This window comes from Pyrgilauda ruficollis, unplaced genomic scaffold (genome assembly GCF_017590135.1).
Source record: "Pyrgilauda ruficollis isolate IOZ18807 unplaced genomic scaffold, ASM1759013v1 scaffold14, whole genome shotgun sequence".
Taxonomy (NCBI): domain Eukaryota; kingdom Metazoa; phylum Chordata; class Aves; order Passeriformes; family Passeridae; genus Pyrgilauda; species Pyrgilauda ruficollis.
In genome coordinates this window covers 7,218,002-7,241,853 of record NW_024512543.1, presented here as the reverse complement: position 1 = coordinate 7,241,853, position 23,852 = coordinate 7,218,002, and the positions used below count along the sequence as shown (strand labels likewise).

Here is a 23,852-nt window from a genome sequence, read left to right as displayed (position 1 = left end):
TTATTTTTTGTGCTGTCGTTTCTGCTGTATGGCTGAATTCAAAGCCTGAAGGATCAAATGTTGGTTGTTCTGAATGTTGTAGCTGGTCAGTTCTATCAGCTTGTCAAAGTCCTCCTCTGTGTAGGTAAAGCTGTTTAAGCAGTAGGGGGAAAAAATGGTAGAAACATCCACGTTGCCCTGAGCCATCTCAGCAGGGCTGCGCTCCACACCTGACAAATAAAGAAACATCATCAGTGGGGTAGAGATATGGTTCCACCTCCCACTTTCCAGTGGGGCACAATGTTACTTCTTGCTTGCTTCCTTGCAATTTGCATTTCTCTCCCATGGGAGGCACAGCAGGGGAGGGAGGAGACCATGCTACACCGTGTCTCCCATTCCACAGCCAAAGGGCTGCCAGGTGGTGGGACAGCCATCCCATGGCTTACCAGGCTCTTTGTATTTTCTGAAGGAGTCATTCACCAGTGGGAAAAACACCACAGTCGGTGCCTCTGGGGTTTCTGTATCTTCAAATATGTAGCACTCCTTTAGATTTTTCTTCTCTTCTTCACTCATTTGGATTTTGGGAAATGGGATTCCCTGCTTTTGAAAGTATTTGGAGGCTTCTTCCAAAGGCTGAATTCAGACAGAAAAGAAGAAAAAGTCAGAAGTTCTGCCACACTCTACCACTTTTCCTAATGCGTCCATTGGAAGATGATCTTCACAAAGATTTGGGAGCAAGGTTTGCTGTCAATACTTCTTCTGTCCTTGTCTCTTACATGAGATATCAAGTACTATTAACAGAACAAGTCAATACTCAGCCTCCAATTTGCACTCCTGATTGGTGTTCTACCTTCTCCTTCTCCTCATTAGCCTTCATCTCTACAGGAGAGGTAAAATGTCCATGACTATGGCAAGGGTATCCTAGCAGCTTAGGATACAGAAAGATGCCTCTTCTGGAGAAGATCCTTAAACAAGTAGAATGGGAAAGAATCTGAAATAGTACCGTTTTAAAATGCAAAATCACCTTTTTTTTTTTTTTTGACTTGGCATAAAGTATTTAAAATGCTCTCTCTTAGATGCCTTAGAATGGTTCTGAAAAGTGATGTAAGCAAACAGTGATCTGGGAGCAAATAACATTTTAACTAAAACGTTAATCTTGCAGGTGTGTTAGCAATTTTTGAAAGTAGGATTTTGCTTCCTGAGTCTGGTTGGTATGTATGAAAATTTTAGTCCTCAAGAATGTCTGTCTTATCCATATCTAGTAACTGAAATTATAGACCAGGCTATTAGATGGTAATTGGAAGAGCAAATGTTGTCAAAGGACAATTCTTTTCCATAATTTCAAACAACAACAAAATCCAGTTACTGTTCTAAAAAAAAAAACTAGAGAAAATATTTCTAATTATACTGCATGTGGGTAACTTTATATGAACATCACAACACAACCATAATGAGTTCATCAGTGGTGGTAGCTAGAACCAGATAAACACTCCATATGAGTGAAATCTAGATAGCAAAATGGAGATCACAAGAGTACACAGGTCTAGGAGATAGCATTTAGCTATTGGAGGGTTAATTCAAATAAAATATTTATAAGCCTGAAAATACTTTTGTTCTCAGGGGTTTTACCAGCATCACTTGCAAGACCTAAGCATCTGCACAGGGAGCTGTAGACCAAGGATCCTTTTCTCCCAGAATCAGTTTATTCTATATAAATTATTCTGAATCTTTAGGAGTTCAGGAGGGCTAGAAGGCAGCTGTTTATCAAAGAAAAGAGAGTGTTTTTCATACCAAGGTCTGTGATCCAGAAGAATAGTTTAAGTGCAGGACAACATCCACTTTCCTCTCTGGCCTCATGAGTGGTGGGTAGCTGATGTCGATGTATCCTGCCGTGTCAGCCAGGCACATGAACTCTGCTGTTTGTGTCAGCTGGTTGGGGAAATGCTCTAGTACAGTATCTAGAAGGAAATATTTGTTATGATAAGTGATTCACTGAAGAAACAGTACATCTGTTGTTTGACTAATAAGGAAAAATAGGGAAAAATGTCTCTTGGCTATCCATTACATTTACTTTTTCCACTAGATCCTTAAACATTACAGATGTTCAGCCTTCACACATGAAAGAAAGACCTGTTCAAGGTAAAAAGAGAGTTCTTTCACTTCTCATGTTGCTGTTCTTCCACCCCAGATGAGAAGTAATTTTTTGTTTTCCCTGGAGTCAAGGAAATTGCTGAAGCTGATTTGACTGTATGAAATTTAAATAGTTATCTTGATATATTCATTTCCAAGTGTTCATCATCTGCCTTCTCTTCACTGATGAAAACACCAACCATCTAAGAAGGTAAAAAATTATATTCAAGGATGTTTACCTTTCCATATACAGAAGTTTTTGTTCTGAAGGTATTCATTGTGCAGCTGGAATCCCTTCAGGAAGTTGTAGAACTTTGAAACCATCACCCGCTCTGTCAGGATCTGCCGAATGATGCCCATGATGCCACATTCAGGGGTGACCAAGTAAGTCTCCAACTCATGTCTCCTGTCTGATGGAGAAGGCTCTTCTCCTGAAAGACAAAGGAGATGAACAAATTGTTGCTTTGATACAGTTCTTTTCAGTACTTAAAATAATAGAAGGCATCTCATATTAGCTAGGGAAAAGAAGATCCTAATAAAACATTGCAACATACAAATAAATCAATCAATGTCAAAATAGAAATAAGAAGAAAATCATTCTTCAGTAAAGCCTATTCCATGAGAAACAGAGTGGCAACAAACTTGCTAAAACTGGAAAAATGGATCCATTCTTTGATAGAACTCACAGATAGATTCCCTGTGGACCTGTTCCTTTCAAAATTAATAAAAATCAGCTTTGCAAGGAAAAAAAAAAACAAACCGCTGTTAGGAGACTGAGACATCCACAAAAGAACAAAGAAATAGGGTTGTGCTAAACAGTGCCTCATGAGATTGGGAAGAGAGGCAATGACATTTTATCACATGCATTTATTATTTATTGAGCTTAGGGCTTTGCAACACTTCCACGGAGAAAGTGATGGAAACCTATAAACCAAACTCACTAACTGCCTTTAAACAAAGGAAGGACAACCAAGGCCTCTTGGAAAAACACAGGTTTATATCAAGGTCAAAGAACATTGAAATGGCGTTGCATGCAATTGAAGTCTTCAACAACAATGTATGAAAAGCACCAGCTGCTGAGGCAGGCAGAGAGCACAGCACAGAGGTGTTTGTTACAATCTGGAGGTTCACCAAAGGGCCCCTAACAAAGATAATCTGTTTAAAACCTTCAGTAGTTTTATATTTGCATAAATTCAGTATAAGAAAGATTAATGGAAATAATATTGCTATGAATAAATTCAGAGAGGAAACCTAGTTAGATACAGCTGACAACATGAAGCCCCTGGATTTATGAGGCACCAGGTAAAGCAGAAACAGAAACATAACTAACCAGTATCAACAGTGCTGTGCTGGGTACACCTCAGTGAGCGCCTCTGTGTAGGATTCGACGAATGCCAGGCATCCAAGAGGTTGTATGAAAAGACATTGCTCCATAAGCCTGTGCAATGGTAGAGAACAGGGAAGCTTCTTCAGAGACATTGTAATGGAAAATATCCCTTTAAAAAAAATCATCTCTCAGCTTTGCAAGGGGTATTGGAAAGCCTCAAGGTTTCCAAATTATCACCAAAACTATATGAAGTTCTTTTCAGCAATTAGCATTCTGTCATCAAGGAGGAGCCTAAATAGTTTAAAACATTGTGGAGGCCTTCAGCCACTGTAATTCCTTGCCACATACAAATCAACATTTTCCATCCTATAACCAACTGTCATAAGTGAGCAAAACCATGCCATTTCCTATAAAATAAGGGTCTGGTCTACAAAATATGTCATATACAAGACATAGTATAGTCAGGATAGTCAGTTAAAGGTTTGGAAGTTGCTTCTGGACAGTCAAGAATCAAATGGTTGGAGTATAGCCTGCAGAAAACTCCTCTAAATAAAAGACATCTTTGCTGTCCCTCTAAAATTTCTCTCTGCACAAAGTCTTTTGAGGGAGACCCTTCTCCTTCTATTTGTTATTCTCATTCCCACAGTCCTTCTCCCACTTTTGCCATCCCACATAAAAGAACATCTGAAAGTGTCTTCACAGTGCAGAAATCTCCAAAAGTCTCTTGGATTTTGAAAAGTATCTCTTCCTCCACAGCTCTGTCACAGGTCCCAAGAGGAACTCTAGCAGAGAAGGCAGGGCTGTGCTTTGCATTGAAAATCTCTACCAGTGAAAGCCTTGCAAAAGCCATACATTGTACAGGATGCAATAACTTGAGTTGCACAATAAAATAATTATTCATCCCATAAATTATTAACAGAAATACATTTCCCTTTAAAACATAGCTTGTTTCTAGAGTGGGACAGAAATTCAAGAGCCTTCTGTTTTAAAGGAAGTCCTTGTAAGAATAGACTCACCTAGGAAATATTAGAAATGCATAATCAAGAAATCAGATTGGGGCTCTCTGGATCTACACTTCGCTGTCAAGCAGAGCTCATTTGCACATAATTACTGGCCAGTTTCTGTCAAGACAACCTCATCTCCCAGCAGCTTGAGGAGCTTCTGTCCAACCCTGCTATGAGAAGACAACTGCTCTGGTTTCTCCTGTCTTGGTGTCTTCTCACTCTGTAACTCTTCCAGTTTCCTTACCCTTGGAGTTACACACTGTCCCTGCATTTTAATGACTTTCAAATATTGTTGTCTCCTCAGAACTTGTTTATAATTACATGGCAACGTTGCCCTAACCTCTTGCACTGAATTTTCTTTGTACCTGTATTGGCTGAAGTAAGAGCTGTCAAGAGAGATGGTATCTTTTACTAGGCCAACAGAGCTGAAGAGACTGAAAAAGCTGTTATGCACCCCAGCCTTTCTTCTGGAAACATGAGGGTCTTGTATCCCTGTAAGCTCATCCAGTCTTTCCAGCTCTAGCCACTGCTCTTAGAAAAGGCCTTTCCTCTCCCTGCAAATGGCACCTTGCTTTTATCTTTAAATTATCAAGCTGTAACTAAGAGCACATTTTAATAGCAACCCAAGAGGGCATTGCATGTGGTATCACTAGATGGCAACATTGCTTTAACTCTCCACCTTATCCTTTATGAAGATACACGGGTGGTTGAGGAATCACCAGGCTCAGGTGCTAAGGCCGAGAGCAGAGCTCAGCCCAGGCTGGATGTGTTGGGTGTGCTTGCTACCTGGCCACTTCGGGTACGAACACGCTACCCCACTGCACTTGAGGAGCTGCAATGGGGGTTCAACATGCTCAGAAGAAGGCTCGGTAGTCCCACCTAGCTCTGTGACCTACCTCCTACCTCTAACAGTCAGCACAGGGTGCTTCATGGAAGAGTAAAAGAAAAAGGGAAGAATGAAGGGATTCCTCCAGCATACTCTCCAGCATCTTAAGCTCGTGGATTTAGGATTTCTAGTACTGGTGGCTACATCTGAATTACTGGATTTCAGAGCCACCAGTGGGATTTACTGTGCATTAATTTCTCCTGCCCTTTTAAGATCTATTCATACTCTTGGATACTGTGTTTTCTTCTGAGTCTTTTCCCTCAAAAAACTCTTAACTCATGACATCACCAAAAGCTCTTAACATAGCTAATAAAGCTGTAAGATTTAGTGCTTGTGCGACTGAGCACAATCTTGTCTTTCTTATGCCCAACTATTGTTTCATGTTTAGAATAATATGATTCTACACTCCTCCTGCACAATACAGACATTCACAGCCTCTCTGAATGCCAAATAAGGAATACCTTTGGTGTTGCTGGTTGTATGGATTTTTTCTTTTATAAGTTAACCATTTTTTACCTGTACCCTTGGTGTCCTGCTGTGTCTTGTGCTTATTTACATGTAAAATATCTGTTTAATAGCAGACAGACTTGTCTGCAGACACCTTTACCTCAGAGAATCCATGCACAAAGGGGTGTGTAGAGAGTTGCAGAATTTGGCAAAATTTAAGCAAGAATTGCATAAAACCTGCAAAACTGTTTTTCATACATTACTGGATGCTACACAATTTACTGAATTAAGAATGATAAATTTCAATTATTTATCATGGTAGCAAAATTACAGAGGATTTAGAATACTATTACACTTGCAAAAGTATCAGTAGCAGTTCACAAAACTACTCTAAATTGCTGTATTTTATAATAAACTCAGTAACAACATTGCTTTGGCATCTAAGATCCTGCCATTCATAGACAAATTTGACTTTAAGATTTCGGTTTCAAAATACAAATGTTTTTCATGTGGAACTCTGCTGCTGTTGGTTCAAAATTAACCTAGCCTTTTCAAGCAGCCCTGAAACTTCAGGCATGAGCATCACTATTCAAGACAACAGCGACAGTGAAGAGTGCAGTTTGAAATTTCCTCTCAGTATTTTTAGCCCATCTCCATTGTCTAAGGAATTCAGTCAGAGGTGAGAATAACAAGGTGTACAATTGGTTTCAGTCCTGCATGATGCAGGGTTCTGGTTATAATATGCTGGGTTTGCAATATATTAAAAATAAAGTACATATTTATGCAATTCAAATTTTTGCAATAGATCACATCACCTTTCATGAAGCAGATTCGGGACTCGGGAAGTTTCTTCATCAGGCGACCCATGAAGAACTCACTGCCAAAATCCTGAGCACGAATGAAGGCACCATATTTTAAGAACCCAACCTCATAAGGGGTGAACTCCACCCATTCTGCAGAGACATAAAACAAACGTTTAAATCTTAATCTTATCCCTACCTCCCTGCTGGAAGGGCTGTGAGAAGGCAAAAAGGCAGCTGCAGGATAAACCCTGTCTGCGGGGTGACCACAGACTGGCTTTCCTCAGGGTAAAGAGTTATCATTCAGCTGGTGTCAGCCACTCACTCAGTGACTTTTCGCAGTGTTATTCATTCAGAACTTTCCAATGACCCTCTCCAGAGAGAACATAAAGGAAGTTCATACCAAGAGGGGTCAGTCTGAGTTACCCCACATGTGGAGCTAAGAGTAGTATGAGTATTTGGCTGTACTTAAACACTTCCCCAAGATTTCTCCTGCCACTCAGAATATAAGTTCCTCCCATAGCCTAGGCATAAAGTCTGGAAATGGAAAAGGAAGTTAAGGAGGAAAAGAAACTGTTTATAAATACTATGGGTCAGCTGTAGAAGAGGTTGAAGTACTGATAATGCTGATAGGTCAAACACCAAATGAGCCCATTTTTGCCATCACCTTTGAACTCTGAAAGGCTGTAATCTTCTTTGATGTTGAGGATCATGTAGATAGGTAGGGGATTTTGACCCTGACTCAATGCCTCTTGCTCATCTGAGAGTTTGTGGTTATTTTTCTGTGAATTAATGAAAGACAAAGAGCAAAATCAAGGGACCTTCTTGGCATAGTTTACGGGCTTCCAAGAGTACAGCAAAATACATAGCAGTTTCCCTCTTAATTTTGCTATTCTCTCAACTCATTTTGTGTCCAAACATTTTTTTAACTAAGGAGTGACCTAAACATTTACACATCCACATAGGCTTATTTAATTACAGGTAGAGTTGTAGGGCACTTTTCTAAAAAATGGTCTCCTATTCTTTTTAGTAAATACATCCACTTTACATGGAAATTTGTGCTCACAGGGATGAACAGAGGAAAATAAACCAAGAGCATGAGTCTTTAGTTAGGTACTCAGATACTCATACTTGTAGAAGGAGAGATAGGTTTTCTACAGAAGCCCCTAGTGCTGCTAATTATGCATTAAGAGATACGTGGGGACAAAGCTTTAAACAAGTTTGCAGACGACACTAAGTTTGGTGGCAGTTGTCGATCTGCGGGGGAGCAGGAAGGCTCTCCAGGGGGATCTGGACAGGCTGGATCAATGGGCCAAGGCAAATCATATAAGGTTCATACAAGGCCAAGTGCTGGGTCCTGCACTTGGATCACAACAACCCCATGCAGCACTACAGGCTGGGGTAAGGGGGTGGAAAGCTGCCCAGCAGGAAAGGACCTGGGGGTGCTGGCTGACAGCAGCTGAACATGATCCTCTGTGTGTGTGTCCAGGTGGCCAAGAAGGCCAATGGCATCCTGGCCTGTGTCAGCAATAGTAGTAGCACCAGGGCAGTGATTGTCCCCATGTACTCAGCTCTGGTGAGGCTACACCTCATGTGTTCTGTCCAGTTTTGGACCCCTCGTTATAAGAAAGACATTGAGGTGCTAGAGCATGTCCAGAGAAGGACATGGAGCAAAGGCAATGGAGCTGGGAAAGTGTCTAGAGAAAAAGTCTTACAAGGAGCAGCTAAAGGAGCTGGCACTGTGTAGCCTGGAGAAAAGAAGGCTCAGGGGAAACCTTGTTACTCTTTACAACTTCCTGAAAGGAAGTAGTAGATAAGTGGGGATTGGTGTCTTCTTCCAAGTAACAAGTGATAAGACAAGAGGAAATGGACTAGAATTGTGCCCAAAGAGGTTTAAATTGAATATTAGGAAAAAATTTCTTCACTGGAAAGCTAGTCAGCTTTCCCCAAGCTGAGGTGGTGAAATGACCCAAGGAGGGTCATTCCACCCAAGGAGGAATGTTCCCCAAGAAGGTGAAAGTGTTTGAAATTTGTGTAGATGTGGCACATCTAGTTCAGGTTAGTTCACTACTAACATGGGTTAGTGGTGAACATGATAATGATAGGTTAGTGGTTGGACACAGAGGCCTTTTCAAGCTTAACAATTCTAAAACCCCATTGTTAATCAGCAGAAATCATCTGCTGGATAACAGTGGCATGCTCTCAGGCATCTGTCCCTGGAGCTTCATTTTCCATACAATAGTATTCAGTAGCTGTTAGAGAAAACATGGGAAAAACACTACCCCATCATCTAACGCTTTTTCCAGCAGAAGCCCCCAAAAATCAATACTAGAGATCTGGTATCCCTCTTGCTTCCGCAGTTTTAGCTCCTTTGCATAGTATTTCATGCTGTCCAGGGAAAAGCAGCTTAGCTTGCACTTGGTCATATGTCTGCGGACTTCACCAATTGGTCTTGATAGATCCTTGTGTGACCAGTCAGCACTCTGATACAAATGTGACAAAGTCCTGGGGAAAAGAAAGGAAGTGCATTGTCATATGCAGAAAAACTTTCACTTTTTAGATTTAGATTTATGGTCCACATCAAATGAACTAGCTAAGTTTCTTTAAATGCATCTTTTGGGCTTAGTATATTATTGGAAAGACCTTTTGATTTAGAGGAGTTTCCCAAATCACTAGTGATCCTTGAGGACTTGAAGAAAGCCCCTCCTTGCTATGAAGGTTTATGCACAAGGCTGTGATTTGCACCCCAGTGACTCAGTAGGAAAGAGCCTAGAGGTGAAACAAAGCAGCACTTAGTCCATTCACTGGCTGGGCAATGTGCTCCTAATGCAGCAATAAAAATGCTCGAGACTGAAGCTCATGCCTTTCTTTACAAAAATGAAGAGAATAAATATCTCACAGCAGGCTAGAGAGGTGATGAGTGATGTCTTCTTTCAGGATCTCCTTACCATGTTGAACCAGATGACCCAGTGATGTATGAAATAGCATCCAAGAGACCCAGCTTTTGAAGACCCAACAGGTTGCCTAACAGAGATGTCAGTGCCCGGGTGCCACCTCCTGTTGTCATCACTGCTACAACTGGTATCTGTTTAATCATCAACACAGCAGTGGTAAGCAACACTTTGTTTACCAGCATGAGTGATCAGAGCTTAGTGAAATGTAGTATATCAGTCCCACAAAAAATTCCAACATTTCACCATTTCCCCAAGCAGGGATGAAAAAAAATGAAAACTGTGTATTTTGCACAAGAAAAAAACAAACAAACAAAAACAAACAAACAAACAAAACAACAACAACAAAAAAAACAAACAAAACAAAACAAAAAAAAAACGCAACTGATTTTGAGGATTTTGATCAAAATCAATCATTTTTGATGGTAAATTTTTACATGCTAGCTTACCAAAACTTATTATTTCAAGGCATTTCAATATTAGACTGCATTTTCCTTAGCAAAGCATCTTCTCTTGAGAGGTCTATTTTGATAATAAGCAGAGCTCATCCTCTCTGTAAGTCAAGCATATTGGCTAGATTACATTTCCTACAAAGTACCTAGAATATATAATTGCAGTGATGAAGCCTAATTGTATGGAAATGTAAATTGTGTTACAGGAAGACAAATTTCTCTAAGAAACCCGCTGAGAGAAGAGGAGCCCATTGACATTTTCCACACACATTTCCAGGCAATTGCATCAAAGAAATACTCAGTTTCCTGATTCAAATAAAACACTTCAGGTCAAAGCAAAGTATTCCAATCTGGATTTACCTGACTATAAGGAAATATTCCCTTGCTGATTCCAGGCAGTTGCATCAAAGAAATACTCAACACTTTCCTGATTCAAATCAAAGACTTCAGGTCAAAGCACAGTATTCCAATCTGGATTTACCTGACTATAAGGAAATATTCCCTTGCTGGAAAATCTGAAAATAATAGTTGGAAGTACTTCTCCTAAAAATTCTTATACTTAAGAAACTTCTGGGATTTTTTGATTGAAACTATTGAGCCAATGAGAAACAATGTAGTAATATGATCAGTTTGTGAGCAGGGGCCTAATTTATAACGTCTAAAACCATGCTGTCATATATTACCTAATATGCCTTTGGTCCACCTGTCCTGGACGAAGGAGAAAACACAGGTGGAAAAAATTAACCAGCTCTCAAGTTGGTTCTTCATTTCTCAAGTTCCTGATCACAGACCATGCTCCTTCCCTAAAGCACCAACCATCCCCATGCTAGCATGGACATTAACAAATAGAAACCCTAGCTCAGACAAGCAGATTAGAGAAAAAATGCTGAATGTCTTTATTCTATTTGAGGAATTACAGCTGAAATTATGAGCACCAGAGGAGAGAGTCTAAAATAAGACACCCTCTCATCAGCCGGTATTATGCATCACTTTAGCTGTTAGATTGTCTCCCTCCAAAAATCTGATAAAATACCTTATGAGGTATTTAGTCTTGGTGACTAAATGATCAGCTAAAACAGTCAGACTATTCAGGTCTATAATGCACAGATGAAAAAGAAATAGAGAAAAAAAATTCTGATTTATGGCATTATGTTTTCAGGGAAAATGTGTATTGAGAGGGTTTGATACTGGCTCTTCATCTAAAATAGAAAATGTAGAAAAGCATTCCTCAATGCTTTACATGGTGTAGTGAATGTATCAGGGCTAGTTTAGGAACAATATGCAAAAGGCTATGAGAATAACATATTCCTGTTACACAGCATGTTACAGTCCCTGTAGAGCTCCCCATACCTCGTGATCTTCTAGGTCTTGCTCTAAATGTAGTGCTTTTTTCAGAGCAGAAGCCACAAACTTCTTCCTTTTCGGTAGGAAATTTTTCTCCTCTGTACATAGATCAAACTTCAAGCGAACATCTAAGTTTCTGGACCTCAAACAAAGTCCATGGTTAAACAGGGTGTGCACAATCACTTAAAATTAATATCTGGATGCTTGCTTACAAGTTGCTACATTATTATGAGGCCCAGAAAAGCTGGTGCTGTGGCCCCACAAAAGCACAACACAGATGGTATAGATAAGGTAGAGAAAAGGCTGATGAACAGCAAAGTAGCAAAATCTTACAGAAAGAAATATTCTTTATTACTACACTGTTTTTCAGGAAGTGTCCAACATAAATACTGCAATCCATATATGGATACTATAAACAGTGGAATATTTAGGATTTCGTGCCTCAGGACTGCCAGATTCTGTAAATATAAATACTCTGTATTTTTTACAAGTAAGGAAAGGAAAGATGTCTTTTTCTAAATATATAGCTCTACATATGTTGCAACCAGAAAACATTATTCTCCCCATCTAAACTGAACTTCTGTCTAGCAGCATAACAGGAAATTTCACCTAGCACAGTTAACCACCTTCTGGACATGGGTAATGAACATAGGTGAAGAGGTAAATATAATCATTGACTAAATACTTTCTCCCTTAGTTACAGAAATAGGCTAGAAGGCAAAAAAGCTTTTTTTTTTTTTTCCACAACCACAAAAACTTAGGACAGAATTTCTTACCAGTCATTTGACTTCACATGTAAGTTGATGGTCTCATCCTAGGGAAAAAACCCACAATATAAACACTGGAGATCATCTTATGTTCTTTTTTTACTATCAGCTCTGAAGCCCTTCTCTTTTTCTAGAAGTCACATTGAGCCACAAAGCCATAATCATCAGAAAATCCATCAAAATCTTAAAACTCCTCCAAGTCCACTTTATTTTCTTTATCTTGTTTTATACTAAAGAGAGCACTATACAGTAAAAACCAACACCAGCTCTGCCAGTGTACTCCATCCTGCCTCATCATATGCATTTGCTCTGATCTGCTTTAGTCCCTGAGGTGGTCACAGAAATCCCTTTGTCATATGTTTGGCTGTGATTTTTTTGTTCTGCTAGGTTCATATGAAAATGTACAGGTCCATGGTGTTAGGAATTGTTAGGAAGATAAGGGCACTAACAGTTATATATCTAAACCTCTACTTCACACTGATCTAATTAACTCATGCCCATTGATCTTTGGTCTATAGCTTAACATTTATTCTAAGCTGGTATAAATCACCTTTGCTACTGCCACTTTCTCACTGAATGGAAGTGAATCCAGAGGAATAGCAAGGGATGCATGGCAGTCTTTTTTGTCTTCACGTGAAGTACTCTGAAAAAATAATAATGTAGAGAAATATTTAATGTATAAACCATACAAAAACACTGTCTCCAATGTACTTTTTTCAAATGGGGTCCCTGTCCAGCAGTTTTCAAGTTGGCATCTAATATTTGTATGTCTTAGGGGTTACAATGCTGTTTCAGAGCTGAAGTTCATGAAAGATAGCTCTTTATTGAAAATACCAACTCTTGCCATTTGCCTCAGTCAAGTGTAGAAAACCATGAGTTTACTGTGCTTACTCCAGCTAATGATCACATACCGAGCAGAAATGAGGTTTCTTCTCTGCTAGAGCCATGCACAGCTCGGACAATCTGTACTTGGTGTAATGGAAGTTCAGGGGCTTCAGAGGATGCCAGAAAGAGCCCAGCGACAGGATCTGGCTCTTCTCATATGATCCCTTCACTGAAAACAAGAAGTCTTTTTCTGAAAAAAAAATCCAAACATGAAAAATATACAGAGAAGTTAATGACTATGATCCTAGAGATGGAACATTAAATGGTCTTTCAGAAGTTTATATATAAATCCTTTAACAATGCTTAAAAGCTTCCAAACGCTACTTATCCAGCAAGGGAACAGTACAAGAAATAGGAGAAGAAAAGTAAACAAGCAAATCAAAAACAAAGCACAAAACACCAAAAATCTTATAAAGCTGCAGTAGATGTTTTAAAAACTCATACATACAGGCAAATTGGACAAAACCTAAGTTGAAATAGAAATATGTATTTTCTTCTACTTTACAGCATTTATAAGATTCATTCCTTTAAATTCAAAGCCCAGTTTTTATAGTTAGTTAGCACAGACTATAACTGTTTGATCTGTGAACCTGCATATACACTCCTAACCATCCAGCTCCTGTGCTCTAATTGTAAGAACAAAGTAGGAAAATGACAAAAAAAACCAAACAACACACAGACAAAAATCCAAACAAACAAAACCAAAACAAACTAAACAAACTAAAACAAAAATATTTTTTAAAAACCATCAAACCAAAAGCAAACAAGCAACAAAACCCCAAAGCAAACAAGCAACCAAGAAAACTCAGTTAACCATAAATAAGGGAGTTTTGCTTCTAGTTTGAAGCCTAACCTGAAGGTTCTTTTTTTGTCCATCTGTTGTCCACCAGGACTTCCAAGCAGGAAATTTCACGAGACTGTAGCAGGGATGAAAAATGAGAAGTTAAGATATATAAAACATGCCAAATCCAAGTCCCTTCATTGCTATCTGTCTTTGGTCACCTGAGTCCCTGGGGTCTGGAAAACAATGCACCCTCTGTTTGTTAGGCTGATAGGAGAAAATGTGACAGGTTTCAACTGAAAGAAAAATTGTTGTGGTGGTTTTGGACAGGACTGGGAAGAGAAGGGAAGTAACAGGGGGGCAAATGGGAGTGTGCTGAGACCTCCTGAGGGTAAACTGTTGGGTGTGCCAAATCACAGGGATGTTCTTGCTTCCCTGCTTTGGTGAAGCTGGACAGTCAAGTGCTACCTCCTCATTACTTAGAGAAAGCAATTTCCATATCATCCTGTGGAAGTGGGGAGAACAGGATGGCACTGAGGGAGTCACAAAAGAAGTTCCCCAAAGGAATGACAGAGCAGCAGTGAGTCAGTGAAAGACCACTTCAGGATTTGTCAATAGGTTTGATATCAGCCTGTGGTGGTGAACAGGTCTCTGGGTATCCCAAATGAGGGTGCACATTCTCTCCTAACACACCCTCCCCACAGGGAGCATTGCAGCAGGATGGTTACCCATGAGCCTCATCTCCCTCCCTTTCAGCCTTGCCTGCAGTGCGGTGTTGGGACACCTGCCAGATTCACCATGCCTATCACTATCATGAAAACAAAGACAGAAGAGCAATAGTTTAAAATTACCACTAATACGCCATTAGTCACAAGCTTTTCAGGAGGGACTGGACTGAAAGAGAAAAAAAATGCAATCAGAAGTAGTATCACCTCAATACATCCTTATATGAACGTCAATACCTTCCTTGAAGTTTGTCTTGTCCAGCATGGTCTCAAACATGTCACTGATTTTTAATTTAGGGACACATCTGAAAGGTGTTTTTCCTTTTTTTAAAGTCATAATGGTAAAGAATAGTTGTAATAAGTATGATGACTGCAATTCTTATTATTCTCCCTCATTCAGCAAGCAATAGGTTAAATTAATAACTAGGATGATTCTTGGTAGATAAGGAATACTGAGTTTTAGCCAATATGCAACTAACTTCAACACCAGCCATGCTGAATATTTTAAACTTTATTATACTAAAAGCTAGCATATGTTTGACTGCTTGCAAAGGGGCACTTCCTTGTGGATGTTACTTACATGCTCTCCGATGTAAACTCAACTTCTAGCATCTCCTGCGTCTGAAAAAATTAATTTATTATAAGCATCTGAATTAATTTTCTTTCTCATTAGCTACAGTTGTCTATTATTATTCTGACTCCTGAAAGAGTTCTTCAATCAAATCAAATTTCCTTCCTGCTCCAGGGTATAGTGTAAGGAGTGAAAACATTTGAGTTAGAGTGATTTTGAAAGTGTTCTCCCTCCTTTGTTAACCACCAGTCCTCAGGCCAAACTGCCCTGTTCTGTTTGGTGGTGAGGCAGAGTAGAAGGGCAGGCAGTCCTGCAGCAGTAAGTGTTGGCTTAAAACTGTCCAAAGGCTTGGCTTTTTACTGGGTAATGTTATCTGAAGAGGGATACTGCTGAATAGAAGAGGGCATTCTCAATTCTTCTGATCAAAAGGACTCTTATAACACGGATAACACAATAATACGGACCAGGGCCCAGAGAAGTTAAGGCAAAATGCCTGCCAAAATCACTGTGCAGCTGAATACCCATATGTGCTGTATAAGAAAAGTCAGTGAAACAGCAAATCTATAGAAGTATCTAAATTGAATACACACACATCCGATGTTGAAGTCATCATGTAAGTGTTCAGGCACACTGAAACAATGAAATAGTTTGAGCAACTGGCCATCAGCTGGTTTTAGCACCTGAGTATGGATCTTTGGATTATTTTGACATGTATTCAAAAGAATAACAGGGCAAGGAATCAGTTTTTAAGGGACACTGCAACATTTGTGTCAGAGTATGCCCAGACTCACAAGTGCTTGTGCCAGGAAAAGAAATTCTAACAAAGAAACTTTGTGCAATGCTGATGAAGTCTTGTATTTCCAACAAAACCTATCTGAGCAACAGAGTCAAGAAAGAGGAAAAAAGGCAACTCTGGTGTCAGAAAAAAATACCTGCTAAGTGATTTGATGGGCTAGCAAAAGCCTTCAGGATCATGCCCCTGTCCACTTTGCTGATTGAGGTGTGGAAGGTTCTTCACAGGGTATATGAAGTGCATACCAGCATACCAAGAGGAAACAAACTCTCCTACATACAATTGCTTTAAAATAACTTATTTATGAGGTAATATAAAAAAAAAATGTATTTTCTTCCTGTGATTAGGGCAGTTTTATCACTCACCTTTGGATTTAGTTGAAATGTCAAGTGAACTGTTTCTCCAAGCTGGATTTTAGCAACATCAAAGAGAACAGTGAAAAGGAGGTCATCTTTAGTGACTGTATTTTCATCATAGACTTTCATCTCAAGAATATTCTGTGAACAGAGGTTCGTAATTAGGATACCATGCTGAGACCTTACACACAAAATGATATGCTCAGCATGTTAAAGAAAACAAAGAAAGCATGGGGAGAAGTGAGAAAGCATGCAGAACCTTTGCATCCACAGAGATGAAGAAAGATATTCTGAATCTACCACAGAGTTGGGTTTGTTGTTTAGTTTTCCTGCAGAGTAATTTAAATGACAAAAGCTAGTAGAATCACTGAATATTGAAAACCATATTTAGCCTCCAATTTGGTTTGAGGTCACCATTTTTTCCTGAATTGTAGGAAACCAGCTAGTTGTCAGGACTTTGTTGTTATTGGTAGAATGAAAATCCTTGGATATAAGCAGCAATTAAAATATATTAAAGATGTACCATATTATTACTTCGTGGTTGCATAATTTTATCCTGTAAATTGTTAAACAGATCACATGCAGATAATGACCATGGAATCTACAGAAGGCAATATGCTTTTGTTAAATTGCACAAATACCACTGTATAAATCTCCTCGTCTCCCTCCTCTGTCACCATCCTGTTTGGATGGAGAGGAGAGGGTAACAGCCCCTCCTGTGCCTGATTAGTAGCTCGACATGTGCTGGCTCAGAGATGCCTCCCAGAGTGCTGAGCAAGTGAACCTTAACTCAGTGGGGCAATAATTCAGGCCTCCCTCAATATATTCAGCAGCTCATTTTCATGTAAATTACAGGGAGCGCTTATCTCACATTCTTACTTATGCATCAGATTTAACTGAAACTTGCTAAGAGGCTTGATGCTTATTAAAGGTACACGGTTAGGCTCATGGTCTCACACACAAACACATGGATAAAAGAGAGTGAGCATATGAACATTGTTGTCTTAGAAGTTCATAATGTATCTCAGAAAAGCCCATACCTAAATGTAATAAGTGACTGACTAGACAAATACACTGAAAGGAAGCCACTCCAGAATCCAACCATTTAATTTTGACATCTATCATCCTGCAAGAAACTACCAAGGCAGAGACGGCAAATAACCTTGAGTTTCTGTCAGAAGACAGAAATGCTGCTGACCTTTAAGGCCACCTATGTAAAAGCATTGCACTGTGGTCAGCCCTGTCCATGACACTTGCAAATAGAAACATCCTGTCAAGGGGCAGACACAAGCAGCCACAGCACCTTGGTTTGTAGGCCAGCCATAAAATGCCTGTAAAGGATTATGGGAGGTGATGGAGATGATATGCTGAAAAGCAATAGTGTGCAGTTAATAGAAGGCAGGCTTGCAACTGAAGAGCAGATGAGTTTTCCTAGCTGTGATACTGCAATAGGATATCCTTATCTGGCTTAAATGACTGACTTGTTTTCTGAGTGACCAATTGATTCGCAGTCCCAGCTGGCCATGAGAGGCATGCACAGGGTGCTGGCTGGCCAAGGGAGATCTCTGGCTGTGCCCCTGGCATGCTGTATGGGAAGCAGCCAGGGGTGTCTGGGCAGTTCACTGTTTCTAACTCTCCTGACAGAGAATATGAGGGCAGCATCACTAGGAGCCAGGTAACGAGCAGAGACAGCCCTTGGCAGGGCTGTGTGCCACCAGCTCTGGGAAGGGTCACCCTCCGGAAGCTGTGGGAATTTTGCCTACAGCACAAGCTGGGGAGACCCTTTAGACAACTGTTTGTCAGACACTCATCAAAACAAATGCCTGTCAGTAAACACTGCTGTTCCTGGGAAAAACAAGCACAAACATGCCCAAACATGCCCTATCACTTTTCTTCCACAGTGACAGTGTATTATATGATTTTCCTGAGCTTGGCTACCATAATTTGGGAAGATTAATACCTCAGCAAAACACAAGACAGGAAAGAAGAAAATAACCAGATCAGCATACTCTGGTTCTGCTCAGAGGGTAATGAGCACAGGAATTACAGCATGTACAGAGAAACCTGCAAGAGTCTTATCTTAACTGCTGAGCTTTGGTTGTCCCAGATCCCTAGGATATGTTTTTGCAGCCTACACTCAAGCCACAGCCACCACCACCATGCTGCTCTTGCCACATGCTGAAAACTACTCCAGCTAATGCCACATATCTTGTCTCCTGCTGCAACTTTAGTGAAAGTAAACATAAGGTCTTCACAAGCACTACTCCTGAAGAACTAGTTCAAGCAGCTTCCATGGCCAAGGTATTTTTTTTAGCTCTTCTATGTGGTATTGCAGTTTTGAAAAATCTTTCAGGAAGAGTAGGTGCTAGTGTGCAAGAGTTGCAGATCAGTGGGTGTCTGTTCCCATGCTGCAATGTTTGTCCCTTGCCTTTCACCTCTCTGTTAAACCTTCAGGGTTTCATGAAGTTGCACCTCAATGGCATTTTCAAAGAAGTTGGAATTTTTTTAGGTTTGCAGGAAAAGCACTGTCTGTAGGCCACAAATAGGCAGATGTGAAAGCTGAAAGCTACCAAACAGGGCCAGTACCACCTGTGGAAGAAAGCCTGAGAATATGTATCATGGGCTACTTCTGCAGTCAAAGGCAAGAGGGATTGTTCGCTGGAGACCCTGTGGTGTAGGAACACATTGAGCTATTCCAAATGCTATTTTGGAGGAGTTTAGCAATTCTTGAGAGAGCCAGGGGACTGGCCTGCTGATTTCCCTCTTTGAGAGTCCTGACTGGGCACTAGCGCTAGGAAATGAGCAATGCAAGCTGTAAAGCAGAGATTGATTGCCCCTGGTGTGAAGTAAGCTTGGTTTACTTAGCCTACCAATGATCTTTGTGGACTCCTAGACCCTGATGTTGATGCTGTCTTTTGGAGGAAAAAGATAGTGGGACTTGCAAGTCTTCTTAAGCTTTAACATTTGTCATCATGATAAAAGTTCATCAAGTTCTCTTTTGCAAATTTCAGCTGTTGCTTTGTGACCTTTTTTTTATTTCTGGTCATTACAAAGGAATAATAAAAAAGTACAGCCCTGTGATGGTTTCACTACCTAGCTCATACATATCTTTTACACTATTGAATTTACTCTGAAATTTTCACATTTATTACTGAAAAGCCATGATCAAAAAAGGAAAGGAAAAAGTGAAAAGTGATAGAACACTATAGGAATGGTTATGAAATATCTTGGTCAATTTTTACATATCAGAAAATTAAATTTAATTTTGCTGCTACATTTTATTCCAAATCCCCTTACCAGTATCCTTGTAGTCCTTCACACATATTTATTTATAGTTTTGTTTTGCCCTACCTATTGATCACACCATGATACCTCTGGCCCCAAAGAAGAACAAATGCACTCTGCATATTACCTTTACTTGGCTCTGGATCCTGAAGCAAAATGTTTCATTCCACACTGGATCTTTGCAGTTCCTAATGGTTTTGGTCCGAACAGTCTCCGGGGAAGCAGTGGGCAAGGACAGGCTTATGTAGCAATCGGTTTGGCTAACTGGATTTGAAAAGATATGTTGTAACTAACAAATTACTGCAAATATCTTAAAGCATAGCCTTATAGCACTGCATGAATACAGAAAATTGCAAAAAAAGAGGTGTTTCAATAATTATTCTGACAGGTCTTTATTCAAAACTATTCACTACTATTTGTTACCTCCTGCAAGTGGGAGCTCAGGTCATGAATGGAGATTCAAATAAACTGCTGCAATAAAGACAACTGGCAAGAAAAGAGTACACAGAGCTAGTTTGACTTAACAAACCCATTATCAGTACGTGCCCTGTTGGTTGCAAATCAAGAGATTTCTGTGATGGAGAAGAAAAATGCCTACACATTTTAAGAGAACCTTTTTCATGAGTAAAATACTTTTTAAACCACCTTCCCCATCTGGTCTGCTCTCCCCACATGTCTGTAATCCAGTCCATGTAAGGAGCTGCCTGTCTCACCCAACATGTCATCACATACCTTCACCATGAAAAACAATATGCAAAAATAGCAGTGCACTTTTATTTTACTGGGATTTAAACTCTGAGCCCTGATAGAGAAGAAAATTCTAATTTCTGAGAAAGGTGGTAATGACACAGAAGGTTGCACAATGAGCTACAAGTATGGCATTAAATCTTAATACACAGCAGTTGCTTTGGGTTTGTTTTGTCTCCAGACATGTCTGGGTGGGCACAGCTATCACAGAATCGTAGAAGGGTCTGGGTTGGAAGGGATCTTAAAGACCACCTAGTTCCAACCCCCTCTTGTGGGCAGGGGCACCTCCCACTAGACCAGGCTGCTCTGTGTGCTGGGCTCTGCCACATGGTGTGGGTGAATTGTGTCCTGTGGGCTGCCAGGTGAGAGGCGAGTTGGGTACTCAGATATCTGTGCAACTAATGTTCCCTTTGTGTGTCAGTCTGATATATGTGGAGAATTTGGTGGTGGTTAGGAATCTCTCTGGAGATAAGAGGATAAGGACATAATTGATTTTTTCACAGGGAGCAATGCAGGGCATTTGCTCCTAAGACTGTAAATGAGTAATGCCTCGTGAACCTGTGGTAATGAGCTGAGACCCTGACCCTGACAATGTAGTGAAGAATGCTGGGGCTCTGTCTCTCTACACTGTCATCTACCCTTTCCAGCCCTCCCATTTTGAACAAATCTGATGTCCTTTCTAGGGAATGGATATTTCTTTTGTCTGGTGGGTGACTACAGCTGTCTCCAATGTCTCCAGCTCTAAAAACTTGAGTGTTCACAGTACAGGTCAGATTTGGGTATAATAGCAGGCAGTTTGGTACTGTACATACATACATGCTGAGAGGCAGCATGACCAATTGGATAACCAGCTAGAAAAGGTCTCATTACAGGTTGGTTCTATTCCCAGCTCTGTCACAGACCACTAAGTCACTCAGGGCAATTGGTTTCATTTAAATATCTCTTGCTTCTCCATCTGCATTTCCCCACCAATAACACAGCAATAACTATCCTTTCCACTTTTGTAATCTGCTTGGGTGTGACCCAGGAAGAGAGTCTGATCAATAATTATATTATTCTTTCTCTACCAGTCTCTTGGTTCTCCTTCCACATTTTCTTTAAACTTGTGGGGTAAGCCATGCTGCAATGAATAGGTGTTGCTTAAAGCAACTTATGCAATCAGGGTATGTATGATTTATCTTTCAAGTCTTCCGATACTGTCTGAACATGAAACATCTTCCAGTTTTTCAGCATGCACTTGATTGTTTCACCCTTACTGCCCTTAGTAGGTAAGAAATTACTTTAACATTGCAATAATGTTAAAAAATATCCTGACATTACACACAATAATAAGAGACATCTGCGTTTGTAATTTTAAAATGCAGAACATATGCAATACCTCTGTTGATAACAATTTAATTGGTAATGAAACTATTTGTTTAGCTGTCTCCCGCATGCTATTTTTGAAAACTCTTTCCTTGATTTTTAACATTTGAAAAAGATCTTTGAAAAAGAACTTTGCATAGTTAGTGGTACCAGAGGAGCAGGCTGCATCTTCAGCAACTGCAAGTTATGCACTAATGATGTATGTGTGTTTTAGAGAATTTGTTCATTTATGATCTGGGATATCTCTTTGATGTACACATGAGCTATGACTCGTGGTTTAGAAGAAAGGCATTCTTATTTTCAGAGTATCAAAGTGCTAAACTTGTGACTTACACTCTTACCTAGATAGAGCTGTGGTAGCTTCAGTTCTTCATCCTCTGTGAACACAATAGACCTATACCAGCCTGAGAGGTTAGTCCAATCTTTAGCAAGGCTGCTCACCCTTAATAAGAGCAAAACCAGAGTCCCACAATCTGATGATCCACATTTAACACCAACTAGGTTAGCAACCAATGAGATCTCAGTCTCAACATAGCCTAAGACAAGAATATAGATAGAGACAAATATATTTGACTCTGAAAACAAGCAATTAAAGGCAGGACACTGCACGAAGAATAACAAATTATACCCCAGAACTAAAATGTTGCAGGATGCATCTGGCAACTTACATAAACAACACAAATCTAATTATATTTTGGACCAGATCCCAAATACACAATGTTAAATGTCAGTGCAAATGATGAGATTTAGCACTGAGATGCTTTTACACACGCTTTTAGCTCTGGAGAGGAACATGTGGATGCTCACTCATTGTCTTCCATGTTGTATCCTCTTCCACTCTTTTCCTCCCTCCACCATAAAATGCTTTAACTCTTACTAGCTGTGAAACATACCTAATTTGAAGAGGATTGACTTAGGCAGCCTGGCATATGAGAAAGAGCTGTAAGATTCGAGTTTGCTAATTAAACAACAACAAAAAGTTTGTCAAATAATCAGTTCTGTAATGTCCAAATGATTGATACAAAGAGGATAATGATCTGTGTCTCTGTGTGAATGGAGGCAAAAATTAGAAGACTGCTCCAGCTCTTAGAGGATTAGCTCTAGCAAGAGAGATTTTATAAATTTTTTAGGTAACTCACTTCAGACTGTTCTAGTATTCAGAAATGTATGAAACAGTGACAGACAAGCTAAATTTCATCCTGCTTCAAGAGATGAGGACCAGCTCAGGTGAACCTGTAAGGTGTAATATGGAAATGCTGCCATATAATTTCCATGCTTATGCTGGAAGGCAGAAAACAGGATAATCCATAATGTCATGCCAATTATAGTCCACGGAAAACAACTAAGCCATTTCCCTGCCAGGGTTGGCTATCAGGAAAAGAAGTGATAGGACAACTTTACATGGTACACCAGCCCAAGGGATCAATTACCAGATAGCTGGGTGCTGTCTCCAAAACAACTCCAAACCTCCTTCTTTGACACATAGGAAATAAGACTGTAAGTTCCTTGGAAGAGTTAGTTACAGTGTCTGTGGAACAAGGCCTAAATCCATACATAAAGTCTCCAGGTACCATCACAATACAATCATCAAAATGAAACAACACAAAAAGCAACACCATGTAATGCAGAGAAGCCTATGCACAGCTTAACTACAAATCATGCATTTCCGTAGGCATACCCTTTTTAGACTTTTTAAAAGCATTGCCACTATTTCACTGTTCCCACCCTCACATAATCAGCCAGTAAGACCCAAAATGTTGTATATTTTTGGAAAAGAGGTATTATCAAACAGTCAGACTTTCTTTGACCATCTTGGGGTGATAATGTGGTGCAATCTCAGCTCTATTGCTAGCTAAGATCTTTAAGAAGGTTCTTTCATTTCCTTTTAAAAATAAACTAGCCAAAACTAAGTCTTGGTCAGACATCGATACTGTTGATGCAGATACAGAGGGTAGTTAGAGCATCTAAAGAAACCATTAGCAGAAGTAAACATCATAGAAACAGATTAGGAAACAGGCTGCAAGCAGTACACACAAATGCTTTGGATTTCAAAGAAAACAGGAGTGGGAACAAAATCAATACCAGAAAGAGCTGAACCACCAAATCAACACTCACAAATTTTCTTTCTTCAGAAAGTGTTCACCCAATAAGGGAATAGAAACAAAATTCTTTTAAAAGCTTAGCTAAATTTTTTTGTTTCCTTAAGCATCATTATTTTGACTCAGAAACACCTCTGACAAGGCAATCTTGGTCAAGA

At 39.8% G+C, this 23,852-nt stretch overlaps 1 protein-coding gene across 1 annotated transcript in view; it reads right to left on the bottom strand.

Moving 5' to 3' along the window:
• LOC121349480 (cytosolic phospholipase A2 epsilon-like) overlaps window positions 1–23,852 on the bottom strand; it is a 32,948-nt gene continuing 9,096 nt past the window's right edge. Inside the window, exons 3-20 of the mRNA XM_041459969.1 lie at window positions 19,611–19,747; window positions 16,208–16,339; window positions 15,059–15,099; window positions 14,605–14,647; window positions 13,826–13,889; window positions 12,999–13,162; window positions 12,638–12,730; window positions 12,097–12,134; window positions 11,327–11,462; window positions 9,522–9,658; window positions 8,856–9,078; window positions 7,241–7,355; window positions 6,589–6,726; window positions 3,440–3,547; window positions 2,349–2,540; window positions 1,771–1,937; window positions 426–612; window positions 1–209 (exon numbers count right to left, since the gene is read on the bottom strand). Coding sequence (XP_041315903.1) covers window positions 1–209; window positions 426–612; window positions 1,771–1,937; window positions 2,349–2,540; window positions 3,440–3,547; window positions 6,589–6,726; window positions 7,241–7,355; window positions 8,856–9,078; window positions 9,522–9,658; window positions 11,327–11,462; window positions 12,097–12,134; window positions 12,638–12,730; window positions 12,999–13,162; window positions 13,826–13,889; window positions 14,605–14,647; window positions 15,059–15,099; window positions 16,208–16,339; window positions 19,611–19,747 — 2,324 coding nt within the window. The remainder of the gene's footprint in view (window positions 210–425; window positions 613–1,770; window positions 1,938–2,348; window positions 2,541–3,439; window positions 3,548–6,588; window positions 6,727–7,240; window positions 7,356–8,855; window positions 9,079–9,521; window positions 9,659–11,326; window positions 11,463–12,096; window positions 12,135–12,637; window positions 12,731–12,998; window positions 13,163–13,825; window positions 13,890–14,604; window positions 14,648–15,058; window positions 15,100–16,207; window positions 16,340–19,610; window positions 19,748–23,852) is intronic.